Consider the following 19,704-nt stretch of genomic DNA (forward strand, 5'->3'; position numbering starts at 1 on the left):
AGAAACTGATGGACATTATGAACAATGAGGGCATCCTCTGCACACGGTCGTAAACAATCAGAGGAGCCTATTCAGCGACAGGCTGCTTCTCCCAAAGTCAAAAACCAACAGACTTAAAAACTCCTTCGTCCCACACGCCATCAAACTGTTTAACTCCTCACTGGAGGGGAGAGGGAGGAGAAACAGGGGGACAAGGGAGGGCGGGAACAACTGAGCTGTAGGTGCTTTTCTACACTGTGCAATATTTGTTTTTTGTTTTGTCTTTTTTTCTTATATTTGACTGTGCAATAATCACTGTGCAATATACTCACTCAAATGAGCAATCCTATTTATCCATATTGTATATTCTGTATCTATATATGTGTATATATGGTGTATTTATGCTTATATCCTTACTCTCATTCCCCTTAATGTATCTGTAACATGCAACTTCTTTTGGTGCTTTGCTACTGGAAACTGAATTTCCCGGAGGAACCCACCCGAGGGATTAATAAAGTTTCATCTAATCCAATCGAATCTAATCTCTAATCTTTTCATATATTTATATATTTATTTTTCTCTTGAGGAAAATCTCCCCCAGATATGTTTTAATTCAAACTTTATTTTGGGTATCTTCTTACATTATGTTGTGTATTTAATAATGCTGCTGTTATGAATGTCAGGCTTATTTGGTAAGACTTCTGTTCTTGTTTTCTGTTTTTGTTTTGTTTTTTGCTTCAATAAACTATACATATATATACAAAATACATAAATATACAACTATAAAAACCTTAACAGTGGTATGGAAAGGTTTTTCTGCAACTGAACATTCTTTTAGACTAAAGACTACATTTTGAGTTAGCATTTTAAATTTTAGACTTTTGTAGTTATGGCTCTCCATTTTCTTACTTAATTACTCAAAATTTCAACTTAGCTTTTAATTTAAAAAAAAAAAAGTAATAATTGAATGGCTGAAAAAGGCTTCCATACCACGGTCACACACAGCGTGTTGCCCTGGGCGGCTGTTTGGGGCTGAGGACCCACCCTGGTACCACAGACGGTTAGCGGCTACCGGAGCGTCGCTGAGCTGCGGAGGAGGTCGCTGTTCACAGCGGAAGATGGCGACTGTTTGGAGGCTGCAGAGGAATCTTTGGAGCTGATAACGGGGAGGAGGAGGAGAGGAAAGCTTCACACTCAGAGCCCTGAAAAGAATACGTCTTAAACAACGGTACCAGACAAATCTGGCGTAGTCACCGAGAGAAGCTGACAGTGTATAATAAAGAAGGAAACTGACATTACACATAGCCTGTGGTTGAGCTAGCGTTAGCAAAGATTATTAGCAGAAGACTGAAGGTTTCGACTAGCTCGTCAGTTAGGAGGGTGGTAACACCAAATAAGGCTGCTGACCTGAGAGGATGTCGTGTCGACAAGACAGCTAAGAAGTGAGCGATTTTATGCTGTTTAAAGCAGAGGTGTTGTCGAGAAAATGCACCTTTTCTTTGACACCGCTAGCCAAAAGGTTCTTTTTCTGTTAGCTAACGTTAGCGTGGATGCTCATGACAAGTTGACTAGCGTTAGCCAAAGCTAGCACAAAATATTTTTTCTTGGTCACAATACGGTACCATTAGCCGGTTGGTTAGTTGGATAAATTGCAGTTTGTAGCAAAAATCAAAGCTCATTTAGCCTTATGAAATATGACGTTACTTCCCCTAATATCGTGAGTTAGCTTTAGGCGATAATTAGCACTAGCTACCCAGTATTGCATTATAATGTGATGGCTAACGGCAGCTAATTAGATGTAGCTAATGATATAACTGAAACGTCCGGTGTGGACAGACCAGATACTCAAAGAAAGGACTCCAACCGTTCTAAACAGTGGATATCACACTTAAGGTCGTCAAGCGCTAATTTTATGCTGATTGCAGCTTTGCAGTGTCATTGGGTTTCTTGGCTAGGAGCAGATCTCTTCCAATTTAAAGCCTTCACCCTCTCTATGTTTAGGCTGAGTGAATCAGTCATACAGGCATCTGTAAAATGTGGATTCCAGTAAGAATGTGTAGAGCACAATTAAATCTAGTTGATTCAAAATAGTCCCCTTAGCATCAATAGCCTGTCTCCCAATGTCTCAACAGACAATAATGTCCCGTTCCCCTGACAATGAAGATGGAGGAGGACATGTTGCCATGGATACAGAGGATGAAGGTTCAGAGCCTGCTGGGATAACGGAGGAAGTGGAAGCAAAGATGGGGTCCTCCTGTCAAGAAGGGAACATGGACAGTGGTGCCAAAGGAGAAGGGAGGACAATGGTGGAGCTGCCGGAGGAAGTTCTAGAGTATATTCTGTCCTTCCTCTCACCTTACCAGGAGCACAAGACCGCTGCACTCGTTTGTAAGCAGTGGTACCGTCTCATTAAAGGTACGCCGCTCATGTTTGCATAATATTTAATCATAAGGTGGATGCTTGTTTATCTTTGCTTAGAATCTGCTTTCTCCACTTTTCTGCCTTCTGTTTCTTGAACACTTTCTCTGCTAACTAGGTGTTGCCTATCAGTGTTACCATGGATTTTTGAGAGCTGTCCAGGAGGGTAATATCCAGTGGGAAAGTCGCACATACCCATATCCAGGAACTCCCATCACTCAGCGCTTTTCACACAGTTAGTATATGACCCTTTTACCATGGTTCATGTCAAAAGCATTTTGTCCCACTTATAGGTTGGTGTGTCTATTTCCTACAAGTCAAAATAAAATGCCACTTCATTTTTATGGATCTGAAGCCTCTAAATGTTTGGATGTAATTTAAGGTATGGATCAGATTATAAGTTTAATGTACAGCAATTAAAAAGGGCTTTCAGTCTGTGGTAGATGACTCATGAAAAGAGCAGCATCAGACATTTAATCCACGTATAGACTACTGCTCGTCTTAAAATAGATTATTAGCAACTTCATTTTTTTTCATTTTCTTTCTTCACCAGCTGCATTTGAAGTGAAATGTTCTTTCATCAGTTTTGTTTTGAAATCTTAAAATGCTGATTTGTGCTATGTCACTGTCACAATAGGCCACTTGGAGTAATACAAATATAAACCCTTTTAATTACAGTGGTTTAAATGTAGTGTCAGACAAGCTGTTGGTGCCATCTCATAAAGAACAAGATGATCCTTAAAGCATTGTGTGCAGAGACTTTAACTATACACCCTGGGTATTTATTCTCTCTTCTTGCGGGTTGCAGGTGCATGTTATTATGACTCAAATCAGTCCATGTATGTGTTTGGGGGTTGCACTCAGAGTAGCTGCAATGCTGCCTTCAATGACCTATGGAGACTTGACCTCAACAGCAAGGAGTGGATCCGCCCTTTGGCCTCAGGTAACAATTTCACAGGCTGGTAAGAACAACACAAATCAGAGGTTGTAACCCCTTTTACAACTGTTCTGGAAACAAGTAGCTTCTTATGTAAGGGGAGCTGTGTGGGGACAGTTTCCTTGAAAGGTTGAGTTGGCTCTCTGAGAAAATGCTTGTAGGAAGTGGAGTGAGATAGTATAAAGAGAAAAAGTCAGCAACATCTGGGTGAAAATGTGATTGGGTCAGAATTTCAACCTGGGGAACACAAGCTATGATTTTTAGATACATTTGGGTAGTTACAGTTTGGTTTACCTAGATATCCAACATAGTTGTCTGGTTACTGTTGATGTGGGTGGGTGGGGGACGGGGATAGTTCTCCAACCAGTCTCTAAAGTGCAACCTACCTATTTGATGTATTGCTATGGCAACATAATGGTTCTGCCTTGGTTTATAGAGTGTAGTAAACAGTTCAACATGTTTTTAATGGTCATTTAAAGTGTCCCCGCTACAGCACAAAGTTTGACAAAACTGTTAATCCCATCCATGGTGGCAATTTTCTCATAATTACTGCTCCCATAATTCTCATTATGTTAACATGTTTTTAATCTTAAAACTGATTTTTCATGTTGAGACGCCAGGTAAATTGTTTGGTGAACCACACAGAGGTTTGGATGAGTTTAGGTTACAGATCTGCCTGTTTTTTATTTGTTTTATTTTCCTAAATGTAATTATTGTATAATTAATGCTACATCCTTGAGGTATAACATCTCATCTCACGGTTTGGGTCAAACTCCACTCTTTCACAATTTTCTGTCAAAAATCTTTGAAGACCAGTCACCCATATTCAGCAGGACATGCTAGAGAGAACAATAGTCACATGCTTAATAGCAGATTTAATTATACAATGTATGAGTTAAAGCAAAGAGGAAACAGTTTCTGATATGTATGTGTAATTGATGACTTATTTAAAAATCTGGCATACTTATTTTCCAATAATTATTGTTTTATTTCCTTTAAACAGGCTCTTATCCATCTCCTAAAGCTGGAGCGACTCTAGTGATGCACAAAGATCTGTTAGTGCTGTTTGGGGGATGGACTCGCCCCAGCCCTTATCCACTACACCAACCAGAACGTTTTTTTGATGAAATCCACACCTACTCTCCTTCAAAGAACTGGTGAGAAGGAGTGACTGACACATGGTGGCCAAATATGAACTAGTTTAAACATTTCATTATTATTGTCTTCTTTTTCCATATACTTTTGTTTTTTCCTCTGTCTCAGGTGGAACTGTATAGTAACGACACATGGACCTCCACCTATGGCAGGCCATTCTTCATCTGTAATAGGAAACAACATGATAGTGTTCGGGGGATCTTTAGGAGCACGTCAGATGTAAGAAGGTTTTATTTGCAATTGACTGCATGCAATTAGAAAGACTAGTCTAAATTTTTGCTTATTTAAACTACAGTGGTGTTAATAGGTTGCCATTGTAAAGGCTTCGCTTGGTTGGTTAACACATGTGAAACAAATTAAATTAGATCTGAAACAATGTGTTGTACAGACTGTGATCTTAGACGGCAGTAATCACTGTTCCCAAGTACAGTAAATCTTCCCACACTCGACTCTCAGGAATTATATTTCAATGTAGATTACTAATCCTTTTAGATTTAGATGTTATGAACAGGGATGTATTACTGAATGAAAATTTCCACTGGTCCTCTTTTGGTTATGACAGGAGTAATGAAGTGTGGGTTCTCGACCTGGAGCAGTGGTCCTGGTCCAAACCGCCCATATCTGGACCATCACCACACCCACGAGGCGGCCAGTCACAAGTAAGGCTTCAGTATTTAAACAGGGATGCTTAATCATTTTAACAGCCCTGTGGAAGTTTTGACTTTGACTTGTCTCTTTGTGCATTGACTAAAGGTGCCAGAAAAGTCCATCTATGTTTTATATGTGAAATAAATGATGCTCTTCAAATGTTTATTCATTAGATTGTGATAGACGATCAGACGCTGCTCATCTTGGGAGGATGTGGTGGTCCGAATGCAGTAAGTTTTATTCTTTCTTTCCAGTTTTAAAACAGGTCCTTTAAACATGAGAACTGATTTGTTTTTTTTTCCCCTAATCATAGCTTCTTAAAGATGCCTGGCTTCTCCACATGGATGCACTACCATGGAGGTGGCAGCAGCTGCAGGTGGAAAACGAGGACCATGGGGCCCCAGAGTTGTGGTGTCACCCAGCATGTAGGGTGAGTGTGTGTGACTTAGCCATCAATTAAAGGTGTGTGTTACAAAGCACGTAGGTTGCATGTATAATATACACTGCATAATATTATGGTCACTGATGCAGGTTCTGACAAAGTTGTTAGGATACACAGAGGATCACAGTTTTTGTGCATGGGGCTGTATAGCTGCAGACCAGTCAATGTGTTCATGCTGACCCCTGTCCACCCCTGCCACAAAGAAAAAATGGGTCCGGAATGGTTTGAGGAGCTAAAAGGCGAATTTGAGGTGTTAACTTGCTCTCCAAATTCCCCAGGTCTCAATCCGATCGAGCACCTGTTCAATGTGTTGGACAAACATGTCCTACACATGGTGGCCCACCTTACAGCTTACAAGACTTAAAGGACGGGTGTAGTCGAGTGCATGCCTGTGGGTGGGTCAGGGCAAAAGTGGGACCAACACAGTATTAGGCAGGTGGTCATAATGTTATGCCTCTGATCGGTGTATGTTTAAGTAATCTATATGGCACTTGGAACAGGTTACCTTGAAAGTAATTGGTTAAGGTTGAGACATTTGAAACTGATTTTTTTATTTTTTTTTTTTTTTTTGAAAACTCTAAAACAAACCTTCCCTGCCTTCATCTTAAGGTACTGTTGTGACCAGGTTAAAAACAAAAAACATAAAGTCATTCTTTGACTTTACCTTCAAAATACCTCCTTAACCCAGTATGTCTCTTTATAGTACACTCCTGAGTTTTGTGAATACTTGTAAACCGTGTTCACTAATGCTTCTTCTTCCCAACTTGTTCTTTTTTTTTTTACACACAAGGTGGGCCAGTGTGTGGTGGTCTTCTCACAGGCTCCATCTGGGCGGGCACCGCTAAGCCCAAGTCTTAACTCTCGGCCCTCCCCCATAAGTGCCACACCTGCCCCTCTGGGCCCTGAACCTCCTTCCCTGCGCTCTCAGTCTCCCGTTCGGAGCGGTGCTGCCGGTGTTGTTCTGGGAGCTGTTGAAGAGGCTCCGTGTGTAAATGGCCGATGGGGCACTCTGAGACCTCGGCCTTCAGCGAGAGGTGGTGCCAGAGACGGGAGCCCGTCCTCCTCTCAGCAGCCATCTCCTTCACAAGGCCCAGAAAGCCCTCCTCTTCCTCCCTTAATAAATGGATCCTCCCCTTCCCCACGGACCAGCCCAGCCCAGGCTGCATCTCCTCCCTCTCGTCCTCACCTGCCTTCCTCCACTGACTATGGATGGGAGTCTCCCCCCTCTGCTGCTCACCATCCTGAGGTCCCCAGCACCAACGGCCTGCATACACCTCCCTCAGGCTCCCCATGCACCCCACCAGGTGCAGTGTCCCCTGCTGCCTTACGACGAGGGCTGGAGGCAGTGAAAAACAAATCTTCCTCATCTGTACCTTCTTCATCATCATCGTCTTCCCTTCAGACACAGGGGCCTTCTCCTGGAGGTGGAGCAGGTCCTCCAGGAACCCCTCCGTCATCCTCCTCCAGTCCTCCTCAGGTGGCTGGAGCCGATGGACATGCTATCCCGCCTATTGCGAGGCGTCTCGGTCATCATCCACCGCAGAGCCTGAACGTAGGCAAACCTCTGTACCAGTCTCTCAACTGCAAGCCCATGCAGATGTATGTGCTCGATGTGTCCCGAGCCAAGTCTGCTGGGGTAGTGTCTTGGAGAGTTTATGGGAACGGGACTCCACCTGCAGTCACAGGACCACCAGAGACCAGCCTTCACACTGTGGTACAGGGCAGGGGAGAGCTCATCATCTTTGGAGGCCTCATGGACAAAAAACAGAATGTGAAATACTACCCTAAAACCAACGCCTTGTACTTTGTACGCGCTAAAAGGTAATGCAGCTCCAGACGGGATTGAGAAGATGTTCATCCTGTGACCACACAAGGGAACTGACACACAAGGCCTTTTTCCTGTAGGAAGGATTATGAATAAAGAACATAATCATTGCTAGATATTTCACTTCAGAAATTCACTATTCCCCCTTCTGCCTACTGCAAGCATTCAAAAGAAAACACTTTAAGTACACTTTGATAAAACCATTTTCTTGAATGAGAATCCTGTGAGTGTGTGAGTATGAGACCACAGTGATGGGAGAAAATTTGACTTTTTTTTTTTTTTTGTGTTCCCTAGAAGAACAACCAGAAAATTTTTATTTTTTGTGTCATCATCCTCTGAACTCTTAGAGTACGTCTGGAAGAGCGGACGCTGTTGACAGAAACTGTCTACCTGCTTTTTGTATCACTCTTTAAGCCTGCAATGTTTACATTGAAAACAGTGTGAGTGTGTGTGTGTGTGTGTGTGTGTGTGTATGTGTGCACGATGGTGGTTAAAAGTTGTTGACTAATGTGTGTGACGGGGGCTACAGTGGGAGATGTGGCACTGTACTATGAATATAGTTAAACAATAAAGGCCTCCATGTCTGCTCAGTGACAGTCTCAAAATTCTTGTTTGTCTTTAAACATTGCTGCTGTTGTAGCTTAAACAAGCTCAGTTTGCAGTCATAATTGTGTTGAAGCTTTCGATCATTTCAGCAGTTGTCATCAAACTGGAGAATAAACTTTGAAGTTACACAAACCTAAGGAAACAGCTGAAACCATTAATGTGAAGTTAAATTTTTTTTCTAATAGTTAAATACTTCTTCACTTTAATTAGAAGTCGAGTCAAAATTAGAATCTTTAACTTTTATTTCCTCTGATAGGCAGGCAACAGTAATTCAAATAGCCACTGATTACACATGATGAATGCACAAACCTTAAAGCAGATGGGCTACAGCAGCATACGACCACACCGAGCATCACTCCCAAGAAGAGGCACAAGTTTGCATGGACTCGCTAAACATGGACAATAGAAAATTGGGGAAAAAACACTACCTGGCCTGTTGACTGTGGGCTTACGCTGGGACATTAAGATTAGTAGGGCTTTAATTTGGTGCAAACAACATAAAAGCATTAATCCATCCTACCTGATATCAAAGATGATAAAGGCACCTTGCTTGTACTGGGCTAGAAAAGGGGGTCTAGCCCAGTACAAGCAAGGTAAGTAAGTAAAAAGTAAGTAAAATTTTATTTATATAGCACATTTCTAGATAAGAGATCACAAAGTGCTTTACAAGGTATAGACACAGATTAAAAAGACGAAGTACAGTCAAAAATTAACAAAATGCAATTTTAAAAAGATGTGTTTTTAGCTGTTTTTTAAAAGTAATCAGTGAATCAGCAGATCTTAAGTTCTGAGGAAGAGAATTCCACAGTCTGGCGGCCACAGTAGCAAAAGCTCGATCACCCCTAGTTTTCAGTCTCGTATACTTAATAACAAGTAGGCCCTGACCACAAGACCTCAGAGACCTACTAGGGGCATAGGGCTGTAAGAGTTCAATGATGTATGATGGTGCTTGTTCTTGAAGAGCCTTAAATGTGAGAACCAGAATCTTAAAGTGGACTCTGAATTCGACAGGGAGCCAGTGTAACTGTATAAGCAGCGGTGTTATATGTGAGTATTTCGATGTTTTCGTCAGAAGCCTTGCTGCAGCATTTTGGACAGTCTGCAGACGCGCCAGGGAACTCTTGTTTAGACATGTAAACAGTGAATTGCAATAGTCCAGTCGTGATGAAATAAAAGCATGAATAACAATCTCCAGTTCAGTATGAGCTATTATGGGGCTCAATTTAGAAATATTTCTTAAATGATAAAAGCAAGACCGAACCAGAGATTTGACGTGAGTATCCAATGTAAGAGCAGGATCGAAGGTTATCCCTAGGTTCCTGATAGATGGTTTCACAAACGTTGAAAGGGGACCAAGAGCATTCATTATGCTGGTGTACGATGTCTGTGTGGACAACAAACAACATTAGTTATTATTTCACATTTATGAAATTCGTAGTGGTTTCACATCTAAATAGTGGGTAATGCTCAGGATTTTCTATGAGTCTGTTGTGGCCAGTGCGATCCTCTATGCTGTTGCATGCTGGGGGAGCAGGCTGAGGGTCGCAGATGCCAACAGACTCAATAAACTAATCCGTAAGGCCAGTAATGTTGTGGGGATGGAGCTGGACTCCCTCAAGGTGGTGTCGGAGAGGCGGATGTGTCCAAAGATAAAGACAATGTTGGATAACACCTCCCACCCACTCCATGACATGCTGGTCAGTCACAGGAGCACGTTCAGTGAGAGACTGAGATTACCAAAAAGCACCACTGAACGACACAGGAAATCTTTCCTGCCTGTGGCCATCTCCCTGTACAACGCATCCACTTAACACACTGTTTACTGCTAAAACTACACGTTTCTTTTCCAGCTATTTATTAATAAGTGACTTTATGTATTATATATATATATATATATATATATATATATATATATATATATATATGTATATATTGTACTATTCTTAGTTAGCGTATTGTCTGTCTTGTTAATGTTTGTTTATAATGGAGCACTGTAACAAAAAAATAATTTCCCCCAGGGATCAATAAAGTATTCTGATTCTGATATCACAACCTCTAAATTATGGCCCTTCTTAGCCTTTATAATAAGAAGCCTGCTGCTCTCTGACTGCTACATAAACTAATGTAAACAAAAGGTCCAAAAATTACTAAAGGTGGCAGGTGGTTCATTAAGATGAACAGGGAACTTGGATCCACCTCAGGTGTCTGATCTGAACTTTACAAAAAGTCGGCCTCTAGTGGCTGAGTTTTTGTAATACAGCACAAAAAAGTCGGCAGATAATTGATTTAAAACTTTCTCCAATTAGCACTTACGGCTCATTTTCTTTTCTTTTTCAGAGGGTTCGTCAATTTTAAAGCGATCAACCACATCAGTTTTCCTCTACTGAATAAATCTGAATACTGAAAAACTTTCTAAAACAAATAAAAAGATAAATATAAGATGGAAGAAGCGCAAAAGTAAAAGCAGTGCATATGTCCCTTTGTTTTGCTTCCAAGATTATCCATGCGGTCTTTAGCAGCTTAACCTTGTTTTGATAGCTCACACACAGCATTTGCTCTCCCGGGCCTCAGACGCTTCAGCTCTCCCTCTCTCTGACCAACAATAACCTTTTACCCAGAGAGCTCCTATAGGACCAGAGCAGGGGCAGTTTCACAGCACAGCCAACCCATTCGTGCGCACTCAGGGAAATGGTGAGGTGGCACAAAGGCCTGAAACGTTATTGGCTCTGACCAGAATCAGAAGGAGGGGACTGTGACAATGAATGTGCTGAGACACATGTTTACAAGAATGGAGCAGAGAGGAAGAATGGAACTGCACGGGATCAATGAAAACTGTGAGTGTCATTATCAACTAAGATTTTTATAACCACAGAAAAAGACTCTCAGAAAAGTTTTATATTTCCACGTGGCTGTCTCTGATACTTGTTCTGAGCATTTTTGTGTGCTTGTATGTTTTATGAATGTCAGATTATCTGGTGTGTTTACTCTTAAATCTGTTTCTGGGTCAGTTGTAGTATTGAATGAATGAACTTCAGTGTGCCGAAAGCTCCCAGAGTCAAAGAACAAGAGAGAGGCTTTTACAATGTTTGTCCTGCAAGGAGGAACCTAAATATATCTGACAGCTTTTTCTTTCCTGGAAAAAAAGGAGAGTCACTCTCCTGACTTGCAAGGCTGGATTTGGGTGTCATATCTGAAGCTTGCTTAAAATGTTTGCATGATCTCTTGCAGATGGTGCCTCATTAGAACAGAATGACAGTGAAGAAAGTTAATGAAAGTGAGTCCAGGAGGACACTGTGAGCCTGCGAGTCACAGGACGAACGTGTAAAGCAGATGTTAAATGAGTAATCGCAGGAGTCGGTAGCTTCTGTCTCTGACTTTACTGTACTCTACCAAGTACTTTCCCTGCTCCTGTCACACTGAGGCAAGGGGAGGAAAGCCATCATGAGTACTGTTAAGGCAAACTGTGAAGATCACTTCTCAGCGATGAGTAGCACTCAGCTGCTGAACACTTCGCCCGAAGAGTCTGTATTTGCTCCACAGCCTTCCCAGAGGATTTCACCCACCGTGTTGACGGTCCCCTGTGGGGTCTTTGGCCCCTTGCCGCCGCCTCCTGCAGTCTGGCCTCCACTAGACTTCGCCCTGGGCGCTCTTGCCTGCTGCGCAGCCTGTGTGTTCACCAATCCTCTGGAGGTGGTGAAAACCCGTCTGCAGCTACAGGGGGAGCTTTGTGCTCGGGGATCCTACCAGAGACACTACCGCGGGGTCCTGCAGGCGCTCTGGGTGGTGGGCCGCACGGATGGGCTACGGGGCCTGCAGAAGGGGCTCTCAGCCGGGCTCATCTACCAGGGTGTGATGAACGGCGTGAGGCTGGGCTCGTACTCCTACTGTGAAGCTCTGGGGATCACTTCTTTCCATGGGGGGAGTCTGCTGTCAGGGGCAGGTGCTGGAGCTCTGGGTGCCTTCATAGCTTCTCCTGCCTATCTGGTAAGTTTATTAAAATTTCTCCTTTTTATAGTTTCTTCTATAGTCATTGTTTCCAGAGGAAGGTATCTCAATAAAACATGAAGCTCCATAGAGACAAACTCCTTTAGTGGTCTGCCACTGATTTGGCTTTTGTGCATCATTAAAATTAATTTAAAATATCTGCTTTTTTTTGGTTAAGTTTTTTTTTGTGACTCTTTTAATTCAAATGAAGTGTCTACCTGTGAGCATCCCCATTACAATATGTACTAATGTAAATGAATTGACTTTTTAGGATCTTTTGCATTAATGATTTTTTAAGACAAATCTGTACAGTCTCAACATATGAAAAAAAAAGGCCAAATCCATCCATCCAATGCTGAGGTGGTCTGGGCATCTGGCGCCAAATATGAGAGAATTAAGAGAAGAAACAATCATGTTTGCTTCATGTGTGGCACTTTCTTAAATCCTTTTTATTCAGTCCTCTGATATTTTTTCCAGAAAGGTCTTTTTATTCAAAGTGACTGAAAACAGTGTGTTCTAATCACGTTAAAGCAGAAGTAACAGAAGCATTAGATCTCCCACTAGATGTGTGGCCTGGATGACAAACTCTCAGGAACTAACTAGGTCACTCATTGTTAAACTGTGATCCGCAGCAAAAAAACATCAACACACTTCTAAACTTGTATCACAGTGTAACACAAAGGATTTTCCATAAACACGAGTAATATGTTACAACAGGATATTTCTCTCTTTTTTTGATATTCAACAGTTCTTATTCATTATTAGCACAAAAACAAAACAAACAAAAAACAAACAGAATCACATACATTGCAAATGTATGTAATGATTTTTAATTACATATATGGGGAGAGAGGGAGAGAGACAAATATTTACCATCTATTCGCCCATAGATTTAAAAAAGAAGAGACAAAAGTGAACTCCCATCCTTTGTGCTCACTTCCTAATTACACAACAGGATATTTATACATTAAAGGAATAGTCACATTCAACATTCAAATACATCATGGTCTGTATGTGTAGATGTGGTTCAGATGACCGAGTGAAGTTCAAACTGATCCTCAGCATTGGGAAGAAAAGTGATTTACATGACTTTGAATGTTGTTATTGGTGTCAGACGAGCTGGTCTGAGTACTGCTGATCTGTTGGGATTTTCCCACATAGCCATCTTTTGACTTTAAAATGAATCGTCTGAAAAAGAAATATCTAGTGAGCTGTAGTATGGAGACTGGTTTCAGCTGAAAGGAAGGCAACAATAACTCAAATAACCACCTTTTAAACAAAAAATATGCACAAGAGCATCTCTGGGGATACAATTCACACAAGTTTATCAAAACTGAATCACAGAAGACTGAAAAAACATTGCCTTGTCTTTGAGACTGCATTTCTGCTGCAATGTTCAGATGGTAGGGTCAGAATTTAATGCAAACAACATGAAAGCGTGGATTCATCCTACCTGGTGGTGATGTAACAGTGTGGAGGATATACCAACAGGGCATCATTTAAACACCACAGCCTGCCTGCATGTTGTTGCTTCTCTTGTCCATCCCTTTATGACCACAGTGTAGACATGTTCTTATGCCTGCTTCCTGCAATGCAAGAAGCAAGAATGAAGACACTTCAGAAGGCAAAACAGGTTTGCAGCCCAGTAGTAGCAAGGTGTACTTGAAGTGGCTAGTAAGTCTATATTGGAGCAATTTTCAGTTGCTGTAAAAATTGTTTATTCGAAGAAAATTCTAGGAGCTTGCATTTGAAATGATGTGAAATTCTTCCAAAGTTATTGTTTTTCCAGTATTTCCAGTTTAAAATCTGCCCCCACCCTCCACCCTTTGTTTCCTTCCTGAACGTCTGCAGCAGAATAATTATACAACTAGGGAATTGTGTTCCAAAAAGACTAACTTTGGAAATTCCCCTGAAATCATGTGGTGGAATCTGGTTAGTGAGAGACCAGCAACGCTTTCAGACTAACTTGACTAAATGGAAAGTTAAAGAGGGGAAAATAAATTTCAGTGGCTTAATGAAAGGACAGTAAAATGAAATGAAGTTGAAAGAAAAGAAAAGCTAAAATACAAACCCAACTGTCTGCATTTGAACTGAAGGGAAAAGAAAGAGACCCCAGACCATTTTCAAAGACACCTCAAAGGTCTTCAAGCTGTTTTTGCCCAGTGTTTGCTAGATCACATAGATGTTCATAGATCTAGGTCATTTAGAAAGTCTTCAAAACGCAGTATGATCTCCAGTTTAAATCAGAGTGTGCATTTTCTTAGCAGTCCGTCTACATGCTCTCCAAAAAACATCACTTTCACACCAGTGTCAAACTTCACCATCACTTGATTTATGTCCTCTGCATTTCTACAACTGTACCACTCTTTTTGTTGTTTTTCTGCCTCAGCTGCCAGTCAATACATCCAAGTCCATCTAAGCTTTCTGGACGGTCATGGAAAGACGATACTGTCTGATGACGTATTTATATCACGGTCACTAAATATATCCTGAATGTTTTTCTTTCCGCCTGCTGCTGCCAAACCTATACAGTATGTTGTGGGTCCTTCTGTGTGCTGCCGGCAGGCAGTGAAGGTTATTTTACTGACACCATATCTGATATCAAGAAGGAAACGATGAAGCTGCTGCTTCTTTTTTTATTTAGGTGTTTTTGTTTTACATGAAATGCGTCATGATTTCACAAGAAGGAAAAAAAACTTCCTTTACAAGGAAAGTGCGAATGAATCACCGAATCCTGTATTTGACCAGCTCCTGACGATCTGCACGTTGTGTAACTCCTTCCTGTGAATATTAGCAGGGTTATCGGGTATCCTCACACAACTCATTCTAACAAATGACTTGGTGACAAGTCTGGTGCTCTGTGCACTTTGAACTCTGTTTCAGCAAAGCATTAAGTGAAACTCGCTGCTGAACACTAACCATAAGCCTGAATGCATTTTAAAACGTGCTTGCTGTGTTTTCTTCATAGGTGAAAACCCATCTGCAGGCTCAGACTGTGGCAGCCATTGCAGTAGGTCACCAGCATAACCACCTGGTAAGACGGACACATTTCACATAAAACACAAGAATAGCTTACCAGCTGTTTCAATGTTTAAAGATGTCAGTACAGGTGTATTAAAGTACAATAACTGGCCAGGATGGTGTAAACTATGTGCTATAGTATAATAATTGTGCTTTTTTTTTTTTATCAGGTGTTCATTTGGTAATTAAAATTTGAAGCCCATAACACTCCCATTAATATGACATACCAAGATAGAAAGCTGATAATGAAAACGTTATTTGTTGGCACCTGAGGAGAAAATGGTCATTATAAACACTGCGTATCAATAACATTATGTACCTGTGTTTTCAACAAAAAATGGATACAACTTGTATTTGACGTGTATTTAATATTTTTCTCTAAAATGCAGTGTGGTGAGAGTATAAAACTAAAAGTAGAAGTTAAATTATAGAGAAGCACAGTAAAACTGCAGACGCATGGTGTTTAAACAGTACGTGTCTGCCCTTTAACCATCAGATCATATAATCTGCCCGGCCAAAAGAAAAAGGCTCCACCTATATTTACTTAAGCAAACCAATAAGAGCCTTCCACTGGATATTTACTGCAATAATTAATATGGCTTAGTTGGATACAGGTTATTTAAACCTAACTGATGTAGTGAGCCGCTTCTCATTTCTCAAACAACCATATCAGAAGACGCATCATGTGGTTGTGGAAAAGATGGGTTAAATTATTTGCCTTCATCAAGCAAAGACAACTAAGGCGATTACTGAAACTACCAAAACCTGGATAAAAGCTGTCCGAAATGCCAGAGCTAGCAAATTAAAACTAAAATATGCTAATTGATATTAATTTTTTTATTATTATTCAGAAGGTTCATTAAACACTCAATTTTCGAAAAAGAAAAAAACAAACCATGCAATTTCAAGCAATTATTTCCTGGTTCAGGCTGTAAAGGGGTTGAAAGGACCTGGGAGGATAGTGATGAATCATCAAAAAAGGAAGAAATGTGGTTGGAAAAAAGTGATCGTGATTGGAGATCCTTTAAACATCTGGTAAAATCAGATCATAAAAAAAAGTCATCAGCACAAGTCATGGATATGTCTAACACTGAAAGTACATTTGCAAACACACATGATGTGAAGCAAACTCGGTGGACTAAAAACAAATCGCTGAATCTTTTTAAGGCTTATCAGAATCAGAAAGGGTTTTATTGCCAAATGTTGAGCCGGTTTACAACATTAGGAAATTGCTGCGGTATTTTGTGCAAACATACTGTCAGACAACGCTTAAATAAACATAAAAATTTAAATTAAAAGTGCTAAGAGTGCTCTCAGGGGAAAAAAGGCAGGAACAATAGAAACCGATCGTGTGGTCTAAAGAGTCCAGATTTATCCTCTTCCCCAGTGATGTCTCCATCAACGTAAGAAGAGAGGCAGATGAAGTGATGCACCCATCATGCCTGCTCAGGGCCTGCTGCAAGAACCTGCAGGGGCAGTGTTATAATCTGCAGATGCTTCAGCTGGTCAGGTCTACACCAGTGATATGTGCCCAAAGAATGAGGTCACCTGAATATACTGAATGGCCAGGTTCAGCCATCAGTGGCATGTCCTGTATTCTAAGTTGGCAATGCCAGGATTGATCAGGCTCCAACTGAAAAGCGTATCAAAAACAGTGCCAAAATGAATGCATTATCAAAGGTTAATAAATACAGCTCCATACATACATGTGTATGTTCAGATGTGCAGCTAATTCCTCCTGAAATCAGCTGCAGAATTAACAAAAACAGAAGGAGATGGTCTGACTTAATGTATTCAAGGCAAATTTAAATGGGTTGCATGAAGTTACTTCAGGCTGCCTGAATGTTTTGCCTGAATATTATTACCTTTATTTCTGGCTTTAGACAAATACTTTTACTAAGGTATTCGTTTTCACAAATTCTTATTCACAAATTTTAGTAAAAGTGTCATGTTTTGGCTGTGTGCAGGCAGGAGAAGGACCCAAACGCAAAACTTACCACACAGGAATTAAACTCAAAAAGCTGCTTTACTGCAGAATGGCACAAAAACTATAACGACCCTAAACTGGGACATGGCTACCTAACACACAGCCATGAGGGAGACTACGCCACTGACAAAGAGAAACACAGGGCTTAAATACACTGAGGGATAACGAGGGAATGAGACACAGAAGGAGAGCACAGCTGGGAGTAATCAGGCTGGACGAGACAAGGGAAGCAAAACTAGAAACACTGACATGAGACACAGACCTTCAAAGTAAAACAGGAAACACACTGACTGAACTCCAGACATGTAAACTTAACAGGGACTGGGGAGACAGAACATTGGAACCTGAAACATGGGACAGAAAGGCACAGTAGACATCATGGAACACAGTGAAGCCATATTACTAAACTTAAGAACTAAACTTATGATAACCATAACTGAAACCTAGGGAAATAACAAAGACAGTACAACAAAGGACTCAAAACATAAACCATAATAGAAAAAACACAAGAACTCAAAAAGCTGGGTCAGAAAGACCCAGAACCGTGACAAAAAGAGATTTTAAATAAAGAATAAACTTACAGAATAATTATGTCTTTTTTTCCTGTAAAAACCTGACTTGTTACCCTCTTATTCTAGTGTACCTACCTTTGAATATTTGTAGGTAAATGCAATTAAATGCAATTTAAATCCCATTTAATTACACCCTTAGTTGCAAGCCGTGTTATAAAGTGTTACCTGGTTTTGAGTGTTATTATCTGTAGCCTCTACTCACCAGTGCCTTTGTTTTCCTCTATTTCAGGGAGTGTCTGATGCCTTTGTTACCATCTATCGAAAAGAAGGTTTAATTGGTCTTTGGAGGGGTGTGAATGGGGCTGTGCCTAGAGTCATGGTGGGATCAGCTGCCCAGCTGGCAACCTTCACCTCAGCTAAGGAATGGGTGTCACATTCTCAGGTAATGTTATCTAAAGAGCCGAAGGTTTTATGTCATATGTGACCAAGCTGCTGCCATGCGTTGAAAGTCGGATCATCTTTCTTTGTGTCCTTTCAGTGGTTCAGTCCAAACAGCTGGCTCGCAGTCTTGATGGCAGCTGCAGTCAGTGGAGTTGCTGTGGCCATTACCATGACACCATTTGATGTCATTAGTACTCGGCTCTACAACCAGCCGGTGGATGAGTTGCGTAAGGTGAGTCTGTCTTCAACACAGTTGTCCTCATTTTCATTAGTTTCACAATCTAAAAAAAAAAGCATACCGTCATTAAAAAAAGCAATATGAAATCATTTCATCTATATTATATATTTGTATTGACCTTTATCATCTAATTTATATATTTTTATAGATATATTATTTCATCTTTTTCTCATATTAGGTATGTATTTAAGGAGAAACTGCCTTTGAATCTTATTGTGTTGTGTAGAGTGACTATAAAGGAACTCAGCTTATTTCAGTTCACGAAAGACTTGCTGTGTTTTTTACATCTGTTTTGTAGGGGCGTCTGTATCATGGATTTTCAGACTGCATGCTGAAGGTGTGCAGAGCGGAGGGCCTGCTGGGTTTGTATAAAGGCATGGGCCCCGTGTTCCTGCGACTGGCCCCGCACACGGTGCTAAGCATGCTGTTCTGGGATCTGATGAGGCAACAAGCAGTGAAGGATAAGTAGAGCTGAAGCACCCATACTTGCACACTGAAAGCACAACTGGGCTCTGCTACAGCTGTTAGAGTGCTCTCTCAGTTAATGAAGCACTGAATTTAAAGCAACTGTGTGACATTTTGGGAAGTAAACTTATTTACTTTTCTTTCCGAGAGTGAAATGAGATGGTTCATGGACGTTTTTATGGTTAATATGGAGCTAGCATCTGGTTAACTTATCTTAGCATAAAAACAGCTAGTTTAGCTCTGGGCAAAGTTAATAAAATAGTTAATGGTAACTCCTTAGAAGCATAATAATTGCATATAAAATAACAAACTGTTGTTTCAACACTTTTTATTAAACACACAGACCTAATATAAAATGCTGGTAAACTTTAGAGGTACTGATAGCTGCTGGTAGCTCTGACAAGCTAGCTGTTGCCTTTCATTTTTAGTCTTTATGCTAAGCTAAGCACATGCCTGCTGGCTGTGGCTTTATATTTAACCAACGGACACTGGGTGCCATATCAAACATCTCATCTTACTCTTTTCCAGAAAGAAACATGAGCAAAATGTCAAACTATTGCTTTAAGTACAAGCTTTTCTCTCCCATCTAGCACAGAAAATGAACACTTGAAGCACTTAATCAAGACTGGCATGTTATGCACATACTGGAAGACATCTTTCTCTAAAAATATGTCTCGAGTGTATACATTTTTTGATTAGGGTTTTTTTTTTATACCTCAAGCTTAAGTCTCGCAGGAATTTGCTTGTTAACTCATCAGTGTGTGAGTGTGGTCAACTTGAAGAACAAGTCATCATCATTAAAGCAAAAAATTGTTTGCCATGTTTATTACACTGTCTAGATGCCTTGTCTGTTGTATTAAAAAAAAACAACCTGATGGGACTTTCTTTTTTAAAATTCACTGACTTGAACTTATGTAACTAAAGCCAAGAATGACATTTGTAATTTCAATTTTTTATGTGCAGAAATTTAACCTACTGGTACTTAAAACTTTAAAAGCAATGAACAGTCCTAATAAAGATTTTTTGTAAGAAACCTGTCTGGTTTG

The 19,704-nt window shown here is 40.6% G+C and overlaps 2 protein-coding genes across 3 annotated transcripts; both read left to right on the forward strand.

The window, feature by feature from the left end:
- Window positions 1-974: 974 nt before the first annotated feature.
- Window positions 975-7,994, forward strand: fbxo42 (F-box protein 42). 2 transcript variants are annotated; one of them, XM_005941489.3, is made up of 10 exons: window positions 975-1,207; window positions 2,112-2,394; window positions 2,516-2,632; window positions 3,206-3,340; window positions 4,338-4,491; window positions 4,598-4,708; window positions 5,052-5,148; window positions 5,311-5,367; window positions 5,451-5,567; window positions 6,370-7,994. In XM_005941489.3, exons 2-10 carry the CDS (start codon window positions 2,118-2,120, stop codon window positions 7,402-7,404), a joined length of 2,100 nt encoding a protein of 699 aa, XP_005941551.1. In that variant the 5' UTR covers window positions 975-1,207; window positions 2,112-2,117; the 3' UTR covers window positions 7,405-7,994. The 2 variants fall into 2 exon arrangements, with proteins under 2 accessions (XP_005941551.1, XP_005941552.1); XM_005941490.3 differs by lacking the exon at window positions 975-1,207 and adding an exon at window positions 1,215-1,421.
- Window positions 7,995-10,736: 2,742 nt separating this feature from the next.
- Window positions 10,737-19,691, forward strand: slc25a34 (solute carrier family 25 member 34). Its single transcript, XM_005941491.2, has 6 exons — window positions 10,737-10,844; window positions 11,239-11,994; window positions 14,963-15,028; window positions 17,804-17,956; window positions 18,053-18,187; window positions 18,492-19,691. The coding sequence occupies exons 2-6, from the start codon at window positions 11,452-11,454 to the stop codon at window positions 18,660-18,662; spliced, it is 1,068 nt and encodes a 355-aa protein (XP_005941553.1). The 5' UTR covers window positions 10,737-10,844; window positions 11,239-11,451; the 3' UTR covers window positions 18,663-19,691.
- Window positions 19,692-19,704: the final 13 nt, after the last annotated feature.

The sequence above is a fragment of the Haplochromis burtoni genome, unplaced genomic scaffold, assembly GCF_018398535.1.
Source record: "Haplochromis burtoni strain Fernald_Lab_line unplaced genomic scaffold, NCSU_Asbu1 Contig_300, whole genome shotgun sequence".
In the NCBI taxonomy this organism is placed as follows: Eukaryota; Metazoa; Chordata; class Actinopteri; order Cichliformes; family Cichlidae; genus Haplochromis; species Haplochromis burtoni.